General features: G+C 37.4%; 1 protein-coding gene across 2 annotated transcripts in view; it reads right to left on the bottom strand.

Annotated features, from left to right (window-relative positions):
* DCLK1 (doublecortin like kinase 1) overlaps positions 1–14,175 on the bottom strand; it is a 222,883-nt gene that overhangs the window by 49,161 nt on the left and 159,547 nt on the right. For both annotated transcript variants that reach the window (XM_042868303.1, XM_042868304.1), the window contains exon 6: positions 12,808–12,902. In XM_042868303.1, coding sequence (XP_042724237.1) covers positions 12,808–12,902 — 95 coding nt within the window. The remainder of the gene's footprint in view (positions 1–12,807; positions 12,903–14,175) is intronic.

A 14,175-nucleotide genomic window follows, 5' to 3' on the forward strand; every position in this document is an offset into this window, starting at 1 on the left:
AGGATAAATAAAATCAAAGACAAAAAAACAAAAAGCAGCTGAGCAACCAAGCTCACCTCTTTTGGAACCCATCCTAGTGTTCAGTCAGGTTATCGATAGACTTTGCAAGGCAGCTGTCATGAATTCCTGACACAGGCAGCTCGTTAGCCTAAGATCATCATGGCTAACAGTAAAATAAAGACAGCAGTACAGAGCAGGTAGGACTTTAGACTACCCACATTCCTGTAATATGCAGCTGTGGTAAGCAAAAAGTAATACAACAAACCAGTACCTCCCCAGAATACAAAAGGTTAAACAGAGTTAAGTTGGTGTAGAAAAACATCCGGATATAAATTTTGAGAGACAAACTCAGTTTATTTACTGGTTGATTCAAGGAGAAGGAAAGGGTTACATTGAAATTCTAGCATCTCCCAACTCTACCCAGCAAAAAATGTTTCTGATTTTCCTTTGTTTAATTGCTTACATTTTTTGGCCAGCCAGTTGAGAGGGGGAAAAAAGTTTTCATGTAATCACTGCAGGGCTAGCAAAAAAATTCTTCATGGAGAAACATCAAATCCTCAATCTTCTTGCTGAAAGATGAGAAGCCAATGGAATTCCTTATGTAGTAAGAAAAATGACGAAACGGTTTTCTTTGCAAATTGAGATGCTGCACTAAACTGACACACAAGATCTGCATTAATCTGTGAACTGCTTTATCTGGAAAGGAACATTTAAAAAATATACACTAATTTGCTACTTATCCACAGTTCTATATCCGGCACTGTACTGATAGACAGTTGATTTAAAAGAGATCTTACATAGGAAAATGATAACTTTTTCACTTATGCAATTCAGGATTTACGCAGCTTGCAAAAGCAATAAATGTGAACAGCCAAAGTAATAATCACTCATGAGCTCATTTCTCTTCTTCAAGGGATCGAGGGACCAGGAGTTCTCTATTTGGTATTTGGAGGTAAACTTGCATCTAACCTCTGATAGTTCCTAACAGCTGCTTTCAAAGTGAAGCTGTAATTCAGACTGTAGGCTCGCTCAAGCTTTGGTATTCTCAAGAAAAAAAAAAAAGATGATCTAAAAACAAGGTATGTATCATATTCAGGTATTGGAAGTTGATCCAGAATTCTTGAGTCCATACTGTGGTTAATATGAAAGTTCCGTGTGCTGTAGTGCAACGCGAAGGATTACTTTTTCCCTTTCTAAAGCTCTACATAGGTACAATTTCCCACTTGAAAATACTAGAAAAATTCAAACTGCAGTCAAAAGGAGGTTCTTATTTTTTTGCACTTAATCAAGGACATAGCACAATCACCACTTTTTTCTTTTCTTTTTTTTTGGTAACTGAAGCGTATTCTGAAAACTCTCCTGATATTCTTAACTGTTACTTGATAAGACAGAAACTTGTTTGCTTCCAGTATTCCTCCCTTCTATGGCACTTTTTCCTTTCTGTGTCTGTATGACTTTTTTGGCAGACTTATTTAATAGTAAGCAGGAGGGTTTCAGAAGTAGAATTTGTATTGGGCCCACAGATCCCTCAAGGAGAGTGTCTGGATGTCATTGGCAGATTGGCAGGACAACGTGTCAGAAATTGTAAGATCTCTTCCACTGCCCCCACCAAACAAAATTTATTAACATTTTAAATAAATGAATGAATATATATATGTATATATATAAACATATGAGTATATATATTTTAAAGAGTGGGAAGCTGCATCAACAAAGCAAGGAACTTATATTAATCACAGTGAGTGTGTTTCAGTACTCTTAGCTTTTTACAGGCCTATTTTTGTATTACTTAGAGGAGTGCTCATACAGCTCAGCTGTCAGCAGGAGCTGGTGTCCTGTTTTGGATACAGTATGCTGGTTTCCCACTTAATACTTCAAACCTAACCCCATCACATTCACGCAAACTTACCCATACACAATTCAAAGCAGATACATTTACTGTCTCCAAAAGACCCACTAAAAAAAATTTCTTCCTTGAAGGATCTCTTACATCTACATGCCAGGGCCCAGAGTTTGTTATTTAAAAAAGCACCAAATGTGTCTACCATTAAAAGGAACCCATCAGAATGCATGAATCCCATATGCTTAGACTATTTGAACTGTCAGATGGGCAACGCCAATCCAATATGAACGTGGAAAACCAAGGGTAAGTCTTTTTTTAAAGCCTGTTAATCATGTTTCCAAAATAAACTCACTGAGCAGTGTGTATTTTTTAAATATATTTATTACATCACTTACAATAATCTACAGTAATGTTAAATCTAGCGAAACAACCAATTGCAACCGGGATGACATGGTCAAATATGAAACACAAGTACAACACAGTATGATGAAACAATGGCACAAAAGTGAAGGTGACTTTCTTCTGCTGTTATTATATGAAATAAAACATTCATCCGCATTTATTTTTGCAAGTTTTACCTTTTTTTTTTTTCTTGCTGATAAATTAACAGCTATCTTTTTGGTTTCCTGCATCACATCAATACAAAAAAAATGGTATATTTTCAAAAGCAAATATCCAAGCACTTTTCTTAAAAAAAATAATTGTATGCATAACTTTGTAAAATCTTAAGCTTATGTTGGAAATGTGCCAGTATTTACAAGATCATAGTGCAACTAACAAAACAAAGAGACCTTAGCACAAACATTGGTAGCTCCTCTTTCACTACAGCTCAAATCCCAAAACACTGTATTGCAGGGCAAACCACAAACTATTTACCTCATATAACATCAGACAACAAGTACACGCCGAAAACAATATATCTTTTTTCCGTACTTCACTGTTGAGGGTTAATTTAAGCAAATTTGAATATAATGAACATGCAGAAATACAGACACTTAAAATCCATACAAATGCGTATGCGTGCACTGTGTGTGTTTTTAACCCTTCTATAAACTGTGCGTACACAACCCATGTATCTACATAGCCACTGACTTCAGTGGGGAGATAGGGCATCCAAAAAATCAGGTGCACTGTCAAACAGGCAAAAGAAGCCAGCCCAAAGGTGGCTCACTATGGCAAACACAGCTCAGAATGACAGTTGTTGAACAGAGGCATTTGCCCAGGAGGCATCCCACTCATTTCAGAAGAGTGCAACAATCATTGCTTGCTTTTATCCACTGTAAAACCACTGCTGGCTGAGTAACATAAGGTTATTTTTCTCTTTATCATTCAAGAGGTGCAAGATCTCATGCCATCACTAACGGATGAACTGAAAGTGAAGATTAAACTAAGAGCAATCTTGCAGTAGGCTGCATACCACGAACTGGATACAAGATAGCACAGACAACATTAATCCAAGCATTCATCAGGTGATGAGGTAATTTAGCACCATAACAATTTTTCGTCCATCTACAACTTTTGACAGAACTAGCAATTTGGGTTGATCAGATGTTCTCTTCTCTATGACTGTTAATTCATTTTAACTTTTAGAGTCCAAAAACATTTTCCATAACATACCGAACTACATAAAGTTCACATTGCTGGGTGAAATACAAAGCTGCAAAGGCAAACAATATTTTTTATTTCAGTTTTTAAGCCCCCGAAAATCTCAACCTATGTGTTTTTCAAGGAGATTTAATATGATGTATCCCTTCTTACAGTACACATTCATATTCACAATTTTAATTCCTCAGAGTTTTCATGTTACGGACTGTGAAAATGGCTTTAAGGGAAAATAACCAAATATAACGCGCTGTCCCTGAATTATTTTAGAAATTGAAAAGCAATTTTCACAGTGGATAGTGGATGTTAACCATTTCACTGATTTCAACAACAGCAACAAAAAGCAAATAATATTGTACACTTAATTACACTGCAGAACAGTGCAGCTCACAAGGAGACAAAGGTCTGATCTTGTCCAAATAATGCCATTTCAACTTCATGATTAATGTTTTGTCTGTGTGTATATACTTTGTGCATAAGTTCTTATCCTTCCCACCTTGAAGTCCATCACGTTTTTGCCATCAGCTCAAAACAGAGCGGAACCAAGCCCTTGTTTGTACATGAGATCTCTTAACATTGTTCAGAATTCCTAAGGGGAACTGCTCAGCGTGGACAGATCGGTACAGCTCCATCGCCTTCGACAGAGCTGAAGCGATTCCCACCAGATGAACAACTTCCCATCATATATTTTCCCCAAACATTAATTCAAACAAGTCACAAACGTGACATAACTGTGCATCAACTTGAAAGCCGTTAGTCTACGTATCTGTGTGTGTGTGCACAGATGTACATGTACACACACACATTCTGTGCTTCACATATGAACTGTTTGTTGCATAAAAGAGAAAGAAAAGAGGTTACAAATAATCCAGAAAGTTGCAGAAAGCATTAGGGAAATAATCACAAGTATTCAAAAAGCTCAAAGGGAAGCAAAGCATTCACAAGCTATACAAGGCTCTTTAGCTACATCATAATCACCTGATAGTAGGCACAAATAATGCAGCGTACAGAGAACTATAAGGTTCAAACACTATAAAGTTACTTGAGCTATTCTTTTATTTAATGCAGCTGATAAAATCTAGGGACAAACTAAAAACCTGTGCTGCTGCAAGCAGAACTACAGCATCATGAAACAATTTCAGTTTCACCAATAAACTGAAACCTCCTGGTCTTGCTCAAAAGAAACATTTCATTTCTGCTCATGTATAATGGGAATTACATTCCACACAAAAGGGATCTCAAAGCCTATAAACAGTGTACCTTTTCAATCTCTATGGGACTTTCATTCCTTAAATGAAATATTAATGATATGTATTGCCCCTGAATAGCCCCTTAATACAAGTCATATGTTGAAATGATTAAATGCAATGGACTAGTGTAGTCTTTGCAAGAGTCCTGATGGAAAACTTGCTACGATAACAATTACTGATATAAGGCCCATTTTTCTTTTCCACAGCTAGGCAAAGCCACGCCATTCCCATTTGCTGGCAATCTGGGCTCTTTAAGCAGAACAAACATTCTTAATAAACTGCCTTGAGCAGTAGTAGTCTATAAGGAAGGGGAGAGGAAAAATAAAATTCCTGGAATTTATTTTCTTTCCAGGAAAAAGCAATTTGCAAAAAGTCAGTAAGTATTTTGTTCAGTCTAGAGGAGTTCTTCGAGCTTTTGGAAGCTGATCCCAATGCACCTCAACACTATGCAGGTTTCTTGGGATGAAGTAATACATTTCACTAAGACGTTCCCTCATAACAGGCAAAAAATGCAAGTGACTTCACAGCTGTGAATGTTTTCAGGAGAACAGGACAGCCCTATGTCGGAGTATGTGAGGGAGACTGTTCCTATTGCTGGTTTTAAATCTGAACTCTGAAGCAGGAATGGCAAAATATGCATTTCAAAATGGAATGATCTAACTGCTTCAGCAAACCTACCAGAGCAATGACTGTCTCTCCAGGTGATACTGGAACCAAGTACTGAAAACAGAGAAGGTAAGTTTTGTATTCTGCTGCCCTTTCATTTATTTTTGTAAATGTTCTCCGTAAAGAAAACGGATAATGATACAGTGAAGCCACAATGTCACATGCCAACATTTCCCAGATGCTGAATTTTGCTATTTCACTGTATTTAAAAGTTGGCATGTGGCAGCTAACCACTTTATTCCAATAAGTACATTTTCCTGCTTTCAAAATATATTAAATCATCGCTAAGTAGATCAAAAATATAATCTCTATAGATTTTTGCTGAGGACCAAAATAACACTAATTTCTAATTCTTAAATCATTGGTAATTAAGGTACTAAAAGGAAATGTGTACAACAGTAAAAGTGTGTCATCACTACACTTTAGGCTTAAGTACAACAGATAAATACTAATGTTAATATGCAACGTACAATGAGAAATATTGCTATTATGTAAACAAAAGTAGCTGACTAAATATCTCACGATAAAGCAGCAGAAAACAAATAAAATTAGTAGATATTTGTTAAGCATCTGGTTATAATGCATGACCTACTTTAACACTAAAGGAGTTTTGCATATTCATGCTGTACAAAATGACCACCTCTAGAAATGATGCAAACAGAGAAATGAGGTCGATAGGAGGATGATTTACAGTACCACAATTTCTGTGTGCTTTCATTTTAAAATGACATCAACGTCTTACTGCGGCAAATGAAGGACAGAAAATGTTCTTGTCCTTAACATAACTGAAAATAATCAGTAGTTTCTCAGGCAAAATGTGCTTTACCAAAAGGTGTCATCATGTGTGTCACACTGCGCTGGTAACTTGTAGGCCCACAGATTTCCTCTTTAGAAACGTGTCCACATTTACTTGCAACAGCAGGATGATCAGCATTAGCAGCCCTTGTAAGGGAAAACATTCACATTGCCTGTGACCACTTTACACTGCTTCAACACTGCTTTGAAAGCATCTACTTTCTGTTCTGTGGGCACAAAGGATTTCTTCCCCTTCTTTTCACATAGCCAAAAAGACTAAACTTGGAAAGGAATGAGATTGAAGTGTTCCAAATGTTTGCATTGGGAACAGAGAGTGTGGTACAAGCAGCTTAATATGGCAGCTTTCTCTTTTCTGCATTTTACCCACTCACTGGTAAAAGCAAAGCATTTGTTAGCTGTTCATATCAAAACGAATAAAGTTACCTATGTTAAAAACAGAACATATAATCAGTACCTCAGATGCTAAAAAGAGTGCTATTCATATATGTGCCCACTACGGATTTGTGCGTTATATTCACCTTATACAATCTTCACTGCTTACAGTGTGCATAATGCTGTTTTCTATTTGATGGACACATTCAATGGCTCATTCATTACAAATTCTTGCATTAAAATGCAGTGGTAAAGCCAAAAATACCCCCGCATACTAGAATTAATTTGGCCCGACGTTTTTAATATTAAATATGCAAAACTCTTTTGTGTGATTCACTATCACTGTAAATTAGCAGCTATTCTCTTTAAAAATGTTAAACCTTCACCAAATCACAAACCATAAACATTGTTCCATTTTCTCTTTTACACTGAGTCTCCTACTGAATCCAAATCATCCGAGGAGAGTGGGCGATACAGGTCCTGTAAGATGAAGTGCAGTATAGATTTGTTTATTGTGCTTGATTTGTTGCACTGTAACTGTTTTACAATCTTTTTGATACTGTGGACCAGAAGATTTCGTTTAACACAAAATACACATTTTCCATATAATCAGTTTTTTTTTTTTTTTCTTATTTTCACAAAGTTAATTTTCAAGCAACAAATAGATGGCTGGATTTTTAATGTACAAAAGATTCTAAGAGGCAATTCTTTTTTCCCTTGATTTTTTCCTACTAAACGCTATTGAAGCAATATTTGACTTTCCTAAAGAGTCTCGTAATCCTTTGAAAATTTGGCAGTATGAATTTAACCTTTCTTTTTTTTCCCAAATAGGCTCTATTTCCCTTTTTGCTGTTTTTTCAAAGTGCTAGGAAAACAAATGCTTACCTTCTATTACAAAGTAATCAAAACTTGACAACCGCTGGCCATACAGCATGGCTCCAGCAGCATTTGAGCTCCAAATACTAGTGCTGAACACTGCCCATTACCACCAGTAGGATCTCTTTCACATTTTGGGGTGTGTGAGTAAAAAGACAGCATATGAAATCCCCCAGTCACTGGCTCTTTCTGATGGTAGCCAAGCAACCAGCTCATGACAGCAGAGAGAGTGTACGGATCCACTTCAGTTTTCCAACACCCACTTTGAGCATCCTCTGACTGATCAGATTATCCTCAAACAATGGAGGTGCCAGGGGATGAAGCATCACCCTACTCAACCTACATAGCATATAAAGCTTCTGTGAGGCACACAATAGCACAGAATGGAAGAGAAGGTTGAACACGAGGCAGTATGGGCTACAGTAGTATTGTTTTAGGGTGAATTCAGCCTAGCTGGTGAGGTGGAGAGGTGGAGCAGCCATGTGGCTGTCAGTTCTCTGCCTCCCCAGAACAGCCACACTGCTACCTTTAGACGTTTCTGGGGATCCTTCACACACAGAATGTGTTTACAAAGCATAACAAAATGAATGCAAGATAAAACATTGGGAAGACCTGCAAGATACAAGAATGCATAGGAATGGGAAAGATGATGGAGCCAGCCTTAGGGGCTTCGTTCCTTCTTAATCCTGGGAAGAAAACTGAGAGGGAAAAAATAATAATATAAAAGCTGTGCTATGAAACAAAAGCTACCTAGAGTTAATTCTTTACAAATTTCCAGTTTACAAGTCCCTACATGACCTATGCAGATCTATGCATGACATAAAGGGGATTTTAATTTCCTTGAATGAGTTTTAGTTCCCCAAAATGCTTGTTCTGTATGGGCTTATGTACATACAGTAAGCCATGTCAGACTGCTACATGCTTTAGAAAATCAAGACTTAAATAAATTTCTATTTTTGGTTGAACAATCTAGGAAAAAAAAGACTTTCAAACAGACAAGCCCATTCCAGACTAGTTAATGACTAAAAGTTCTTTTCTGCACATACAGTTCAGGAGTTTCTAAGATACAGTACAGAAAAAAAAAATTGATTTGATGGCAACAAGACAAACAAAAGAATGACATCTTTTAAGTGACTGCTCAATCCTCTGAATACAAAAAAAAAAAACAAAAAAGAATGTATTCAGAATTTACAAAGAAGTCATGTGTAAAACTGACTTTTACTACCTGGGGAATATTTTTGTGTTTCCTTTCATAACTACATAGATGTTTTCAAGAAACACTGTGCACAAGATGTCAGGATCGTACCTCCTGCCCTTCCAAATAGCTTTAAATACTAGAAGCATTTTAAAGATTTCCTTTCTACTAGAACTTTTCTTGCCTGTAGTTTGTTGAAGAGCTGTACTTCTAAGAAATATGAGGAACATCCATTTATTAATTTGAATATAGAAATAAAAAGGCAAAACTTGCTGAATTAGTGTGATTTCCTGGATACACAAAAAACTGAAAAGAATCTTTATATACTTAACATTCAACTTCACCAACTAGGCAAGAGGTACCTTAAATCTATTTATTTTTTTTTTATCCTGTACGTTGTAGAACAAACGTTTAAAATAATGGCAAACAACTGTAAAATCAGATACAAAATCTAAAACCTGTCCACCCTGGTTCAAATTCTAACACTGATTGCAAGACGCTGGAAAAGCAGTCTCATACACTATTAAAAAAGCAAATTAAATAAAATGGGGAGGGGACTGCTATTGTGTGTATTTTTTACTGTGATTGTCATGTCATTGTTTCTTAGTCTTTGCCATTAAGCATAGTTTGCCGAGGCAGAAACTATATACTGTGGTCATCACAGTAACTGTTTCTACTTTAACTGTTATAAATCTGAATTGGAGATATTTTCATCCTCTTTACAAATACATCACTGAATACATAATCATTTAAGACCAAGAATCTTAATTCCTTATTAAAAATAAAGAATTAAACTGCAATACAATAGTTTGTAGGGTGCAAGTTTAAATACTAAGAAGCTGAAAAACATAAAAGTTAACGTGATCCCTGGTTCGCTTTCAAGTCCTTCTATTACATTAATCTTTCAAATCTTGCCTTCATTGAATATAGACTGAATTTCAACAGAGATTATAAACACAACTTTCACTGACTTCTGAATTTATGGAAACAACTCAACCACATGCAAGTGAGAAAGCAAGAAACTATATATTCTGTGTTCTGGCTTTTGAGGGTCTAACGTTTTATCAGTAGGGGTACAAGACTACCATTTTCAAGATCATAGCACACGTATCACAGCAGCATTCTTGGCCTAATTTACAGCAATGGAAAGCCTTGTGTCAAAGGCCAGAATTTACTTCTTTAAAGGGTGAATGACGAAACGCCAGTAAGAGGAGTGATCCTTACTTTAAGTTGCCTAACGCATTTCATAATTAAAAGGAATATTTCCTTTAGAAAATTCTACCATCTCTACTGTTTATGAAGGTTTTTCCTATTCATAGGGAGCAAACCCTCAGTATACAGAGTTATTTCAATGTCATCCCTCTGGATTCAAAAGCATGACTTCCTTCCTCTCACCTGTATTTCCCAGGAAAAACGCTGGCAGCCTGCCCAGAGCCCTGAGCATTCTGAAGTGCCAAGGCTACAACTCCCTTGCAATACTTGGATGGGGATGCCAAAGAGCTGATTTACTGCTTACACCAAAGAAAATAAGGCTGTGCTGGAGTAAACAGCCCCTACAGTCCATGCATTAGGGCACAGTATTCAAACTGACTCAAACCACATAAGGAGAGAAAACAAATTACAGAGCTGAGCTGGCATTCCCAGGCCTCAGCACCTTATTTCAGTTCTAAACAAGCAGTTCTCTCAAACTTCATGTTGAGAGGGAAACCCAGAAACCTCACCATAAAATTTAACCCCAGAACATAGGTCTAGCAGCCAACGCTCTTCTTTTGGGCATGGGGTGGTAAAACCTCACTTCCCAAAAGTGGGGGTAAGAAAGGCAGTGAAATCAGTCTCCTTTTCTAAGATACCAAGACTTTGTTAACTTCCCAGGGAACAGATTTGCTGCTGCAACCGACTAGTCAGCCCTGTGGTTGAAGACAGAGCAAAATGCCCTGGGTTCAAACTTCATTTCTGACAAAAAATACATGTCCACAAAAAATAACATGTCCACTGAAGAAAACTCTAACAGGTACATGCAAAAGACGGCACTAAAGCAAAACAGAATTCTATTTAGACTGCTAAAGAAAATTTAGATCAGTGAGCACTGTTTTTCATATAGCTGATTTAGTCATTGCAATACACATCATGACCCTTAATGACACACTCAGATGGTTTTGCATTGGAATTCCAGCTCATTCACTTCACGAGGTAAACATGAAAGGAGCAGGTATAAATTCTTGGAGCAAGTGTGAAGTTTCCACCCCTTATCTCCTCAGTACTTTCTTTTGCAAACTAAATAATACTACACAAATGTATTTTTACATGACTGTATTTCATGTTTCTGCATCTATCATTTCTTGGTCTAGAATACAGTCAGAGAAGCAAAGCTAAGAAAAGACCCCCTACTGAGGTCACTGGGACTGATATGAACACCTGAGAAGATAATTCAACTCTTTAACAATATCCTCTCTCTCCTGTAATCTATTTCAGTACTTGCTTTCTATTCACTTAGCAATGTGATTATGTTACCACTACACAGCCCTTTGCATTCATAATACTGATCCTATTACACTTTCATATAGGGAATGTGCATAAAAAGAAGCCTATTTGCCTCACTCTTCACATCTGAAAGTCAGAAACTTTGTGGAAAAATGCACCATGTGACTGATGGTGCAGACCACATGGTTCCCACTCACACATCCACAAATGTTAAAAGAAAAACCTTTTTTTCAGTGGAGAAAGCATCAGTAGTGGGAAGTAAGCTCAGTTACTAATGAAAAGAAATGGAAAGTTACTAATGAAAAGAGACAGTCTCACAGCAGATGCAAATCCACTGTACACTGATACCATCCATCTTAAAAGATAACCTTACTTCACTAATGTGTAATTCATTTAGAACTTTGTTCCCTCTTCAATGACTTATTAATAGTTCATTTACAAGCCATGAGATTAGGAGCAAATGGGCACATAAAAAACTGTATTTGAGAATTCAGTACCGACTTACCCATCTGCAACCTGCATCTTTACTCTGCACCAGGAAACACACAACTACCTTGTGGTTTCAAGCTGCTCCCACAAACTATCTCTACACTGCAAGACCACAGAGTACTTTCAAGTCAGCTTCCAAACCTATAAGGAAGTCATGGCAGAAATCCACAGCAGTACTGTAGCCTGGGATAAGACATGAACATGTGCAATCCCTCAGTTCCTGGTATCCATGGAACAGAAAGAAGGGTACACAGGCCAGAAGGAAGCTGTGCCATGCCTTCAGCTACTCCTGCTCTGGGTGTTCAGGAAATCAGGTCTGCCTAAACCTCCTAAGGTAAAGCAGTGTCTATTGTGTATGTAATAACTTATTTAGAGAGTAACAAATAATCTTCGCTTAAAAACTGAAAAGGCATAAAAAGTCATGTGTTCAAACTGTGTTTATAAACAGAAGCTTGAGAAATAGAGCACTGCCTTAGGGAAGCCTTCATTGAGAACAGATCACAGTTTAGAAAATAGCAGAAGATAAAGAGACATCTGTCCCATTGCTTCTGAACAAATACCAATAATTAAATCAGCATATGGAGTCTTTTGGGTTGAACAAGTAATATTCTGTCAGGTCACCACAGCAGTAAAATACATACTACCATAATTCTGCATGTTTAGGTATGCTGTAGATTCTCTGTACAATGCAAAACAGTAGTGGGAAGCTACAGCTGCTAACAACTCTGGTCCAACAAAGTGATTGGTGAATCCTGTGCTGCCTTGGTACTCATAATATCTGCACAAGGCTCTTTATCACAGCTAACCCACAGCTAAATTCCACAGTGCATTCTTCTACCTTGTTTCAAAATCAAAGCTGTCTGTAGGTTTTGCAAGTGACATAATGCAAGTGATATATTTAGAAGAAAAAAAGGCCTTTCACAACACGAGTATTTCCTTTCAGTTGTGAAGTGTTTCAAAAAAGATATTAAAAACAAAAAGTTTTGTGAAAAAAAGGAGCAAGATATCCCCTACTTTCTCTTGAGGATAAACCAAACCCTAACATACTCATTTGGACAGACACACAACAGTTGTATCCCACTTAGGAATGCTGCACGAACACAAGGACTGTAAGCCAGGCTCTTCCACCCTATGCCTCTAAACACAAGGTGGGGAGAATGCTATATGAGAATGGCTGTGCTGGCCACTCTCAGAAATCAGTTTCCTTATTTCCTTACCCTCTGTTTCCGTAGGCTTCCAGGGCTGGTGGGAGATGGGCTTGGAGACTTCCCAGAACGGGGAGTAGAAAGTTGGCTACCAGGGGTTCCATTCACTAAAATGACATCAAATTGAGAAAATAAATACAAAGCATTATTAAAAGAAAACAAATAGTTAAATGAAGATATATCATTCCCTCTCACTCTTTTTTTAACAGCTTAGCTTTTTTTTCCCCCATGTTTTATACATAAAATAAGGTAATTCACAAAATAAATGTTTCCTCAGAGTTTTGACTCATGAAGCCATTTTTCATACAGAGTGCAAGCAAATAATGAATCTGAAAAGGCTGTTTAGTCGATGACTTGAGAACACTATCATATTTTCTTCAGCAATATTGTTCCTGCACTTGAAAGCAATGGAGAGCAATGTGCTTTGTTAACTTTAGCAGGTGTTTACTGCATTTAAACTTTTTCATTTTGTTTAGTTAGAGCTTCAAGTACAACCCATCAGGAACAAAAAGCAATTCTGCTTTAAAGAACAAATCAATTGTTAGATGTCCTTCAGCCATTTGAAGAGATTTTTTGCATTACAATCTGACCCAAATACCACCTCAGACTCAACTCAGAAGGGCTTTCTAGGTGCAAATAAATTTGATGTAATATCTCAAGTCTAATGTACATCACACCATCACTTTCTCAAGTAAATAGGTTCCTTCAGACATGCCAGTGCTTATAATTGTAGAAGTATCTTTTCATGCATGTGACATTATCCAGTAAAAAAACAAAACAATACCAGCAGAGGACAGAATTCTACTACAGACTAATCACTATCAATAATGTTCACACTGAAGCAGTGGTAGAAACACTAACAAGTATGCATCACACATCTCTGTAAATATTCTCTAAACAAGCAGCTGTTATATCACAGTCCAAAGCTATCAGCATCAGGAAAAAAAGAACCAACAATTCGACTCGCAGATTCTGAATCTTTGGAGAATATTTACATAGTAGGATATCAGCAAGGCATTTGACTTACCTTCTATGAGTTCTAGCATGGACAAAATCTGACTGTTTAACCTGACAACAGCAAGCAGCAAAATTCCTGCTCTGTGCTAAGCCAAGCTGAAGCAAAACTGAGAAGCGACGGGATTAGTTAAGGATAGCTGGGGCTGCTCACAGAGTGAGCTGAACGCGATGCAGGATTCATAAGCAGAAGCCTTTTGTGCGTAAGGCTGACGTCTTCAGAGCAGCAGTGGGAGGTGCAGGTGCTGTCTTAGGGCTACATCAAAGGTGTCAATTAAGCATAAAGCTGCTGCTTCACAACGCTGAGCCACCACAACCCCCACTCACTTGCCATGGAGCCCCGAAAGCCTGAGCAATTTTATATGC

Source organism: Lagopus leucura, unplaced genomic scaffold (assembly GCF_019238085.1).
Source record: "Lagopus leucura isolate 7727_CA_CO unplaced genomic scaffold, USGS_WTPT01 Super-Scaffold_100001, whole genome shotgun sequence".
Classification (NCBI taxonomy): domain Eukaryota; kingdom Metazoa; phylum Chordata; class Aves; order Galliformes; family Phasianidae; genus Lagopus; species Lagopus leucura.